The sequence below is a fragment of the Adiantum capillus-veneris genome, chromosome 14 (assembly GCF_014529385.1).
Source record: "Adiantum capillus-veneris isolate H3 chromosome 14, ASM1452938v2, whole genome shotgun sequence".
NCBI lineage: Eukaryota > Viridiplantae > Streptophyta > Polypodiopsida > Polypodiales > Pteridaceae > Adiantum > Adiantum capillus-veneris.
In genome coordinates this window covers 116,358,877-116,361,901 of record NC_140944.1, presented here as the reverse complement: position 1 = coordinate 116,361,901, position 3,025 = coordinate 116,358,877, and the positions used below count along the sequence as shown (strand labels likewise).

At 34.0% G+C, this 3,025-nt stretch overlaps 1 protein-coding gene across 1 annotated transcript; it reads right to left on the bottom strand.

The window, feature by feature from the left end:
• Positions 1 to 1,803: 1,803 nt before the first annotated feature.
• On the bottom strand, positions 1,804 to 2,681 carry LOC147442996 (uncharacterized). The gene has a single exon (XM_086529763.1). The coding sequence runs from the start codon at positions 2,523 to 2,525 to the stop codon at positions 1,812 to 1,814; it is 714 nt and encodes a 237-aa protein (XP_086385889.1). The 5' UTR covers positions 2,526 to 2,681; the 3' UTR covers positions 1,804 to 1,811.
• Between the last annotated feature and the right edge of the window lie 344 nt (positions 2,682 to 3,025).

Genomic DNA, 3,025 nt, shown 5'->3' with positions numbered 1-3,025 from the left:
TTGTAATGATACACATTTAATATTAATTAAAATAAAATTTGAATGAAAAAGAAAAGTAATAAAAAAAAAGTTAATGCATGTAATTGTAATGATACACATATTTTTCTTCACCCAATACTAATCATTAGTTTTTCTAGATAAGTGGCAGCACACTTAACTTCCTCCTAAGAAAAAAAAAAGGACAATTACCAAAATACCCCTCTAATTTGTGGAAATGCTCAAAATACCCTTCAAATTTCAAAAATTCCCAATATACCCCTTCTATTTTGTCAAAAATTCCCAAAATGCCTTCAAATTTTCCAAATTTTCTAAAATACCCCTAGTTCTGAGAGTAAATTTATCCAAAAATTAAAAAAATTGTAGCTTTTCATAAGAAGACTGATTGTCTATGAATACAAGATACTAAAACTAGAATTTGAGTTGGTTATGTAGGTTTTTGAGATGAATTGCTTCGTTATTTTTAGACATAACTGTCTTTTTTGCGAGATAATTTGTGACAAATTACATGCTAAGCATTAAAAAACAGATATACATTGTCAAAAAAGAATAAAGATTAGGAAATCGTGAACAATCCAGCCTAAAATAGATACGAGGGTATTTTGGGAATTTTTGAAATTTGAGGGGTATTCTGAGAATTTCCACAAATTAGAGGGGTATTTTGGTAATTTTCCCAAAAAAAAAATCACCAATGCTAAGGCTTCCTCCGGCAGGCCAAAAAATAAGAGAAAAGAGAGGGTGCAAGTATACAAATAGCTTTTTATAAGCTTTACCTTTTCAAAATACAATATAACGTGCTAGATCCTATTGGGTCAAACAAAGAGAAATACTGTATCATTCAAATTTGTGAATCATAGAGTTGCTTTTGCATATGGACGGTTTATCGTTTGTTCCAAAAAAGTCAAGGAATCATTGTGTTCAAAATCTACTAACATAATATGGCGGAAGGGGGAGTCCTTTACACGTGTCTCAATCTATAACCTGAAAGCTAAAGTCCAAAATTTAAAAAAGCCCATTCGCACGCGATAAAGAGGGAGAGAGGGGGAGAGAGAGAGGCCACCGAAGGCGACCGACCGTACTAGTAGTTATTAATTTGCAGGTTCATGTCTATTTTCAAAAATTTCTATCACTCTTAACACGTGGTCAAATCTAGCTGATAGTACTCTTTTTTTACGCCTAAATAATGAAAAATATGAGAGTTTATTAATAACTAAAGAATCTAGTCACAACTTCATCCACTCAAAAATCTGAAAAGATTGAATAGATTCTATTTGAAAAAATACAAACCTGTCATGAGATTTGGCCTTGTGGCCAAATATTGTGCAATTTATTATGTACGCATATTGTCAAATCTACTTTTTGTATTCTTCAAGTATAGTAAATAGCTCTTAGTTTTTTCCAAATGTTAACATGTGCTAAAATAATTGCACATGTGAGCAACAATACAACACTAGAAATCTCAAAAGTTTTGTATGCCTAAAATATTTAAGATTCTATACTAAAAATATCCAAAATTTAGAACTTATCATATGCATAAACAAAACATTAAAAACTAAAAAATAGTTTTGCTTCTTTGAAAATATAGCTTCAGAGTAAATAGCATGCTTATCTCATTTCAACTTACTAATAAGCAAGAATACTACTTATTTAAATGAATATCATGAACACTCGTATGAATATCATACAAATTTAGTGAAAGAGATTGAATACCAAAGGAGAATATATTTCAAAAAAAATTTACAAAAGATGTAAATATGTCGCATGTCAAAAAGGATAAATATGTCACATGGCATGAAGTACAAAATTCAGAGCTACTAGACACCTGAAGTCATCTTCATTTTCTCTCTCGTGATAATACTTGCTATGTCTTGAGATGCTTCTTCCACACCCTCGGGTGGTAGCTCGGGGATTTGGAATTCAACATGAGCCTCTTGAACATGTGATTTGGATTTGCTTTTCTCATGACCTCTCCCACACATTGCTTCAACATCTCTTTGCTCTTGTGTATTGCAAACCATTGCAATTGTTTTTCTATGATTTAACAATGCAATCTTTGATGCCAGTCCACATGCAAATACATCAAGTACAACCTCATGCTCATCATTAAAGGCTTTGATTGTAGCAATGATGACACGCTTCTTCTTCTTCAATATGTCTCTTGCAACCCGTTGATCTTCTTCAACATCTTTGTCAATGTCTTCTCCCTCCACACTTGCATTGTCCAAAAGACAAAGCTTCTTGGCATTGCTTGTATAGCGATCAAGGTTGATGAGATTCTTTTCCATGTTGACTAGTGCCAGCACAACAAATGTGTCTATTGCTCCAAAAGCAAAGTTATTTGATGCCGGTAAGAAATCAACACTTCCAACTTGCATGATATACTTGTACTTCATCCCTTCAAGAGAATCTTCTAAGGTAGCCATTTGCCGCCGGGTTACAAATGATAGCAACATGAAACTTTTAGTATGACATGTCATTTTGAGCAAAGTGGATAGTAGCCTTCCAAACATGAAGGTATCCCACTTCATTCCTTCAACTCCATGTGCTACATCTAGTCAAACTACACCAATGGTTATGGGATCCTTATACACGTTATGTATAAGCTCAAAAGCTTCCAAATTGCACCCAACCACATACACATTCCAAGGAAATGTGCTAGAAGATTGATGAGGATTCTCCTTCTTCCTTATGAGGAAATTCCCCATGTCTTTTGCACCATTTGGTAGAGGCCCTGCATTTGCTCCACGGGTAAGTTTCTTTGATACCCAATCACTACAAACACCTAGATCTTTGCATAAGCATCCTCATTGATGTCAAAGTCAAGAACCAAATCTTCCCATGCCTTTAAAATGCCATTACTATTTGTAATAGATGCATTAAAGAGAGACACCAATTCCTCTTTGAGTACCCTATCTTGCTTGTCCAATTTCAGTGATCAAGGTATCATTGGAAAGAGGAAAACAAGGGCAACACAGCTATATCATCAAAAGTGGAAAATCACACAAAAACCTTGGACACGCGTGTCCAA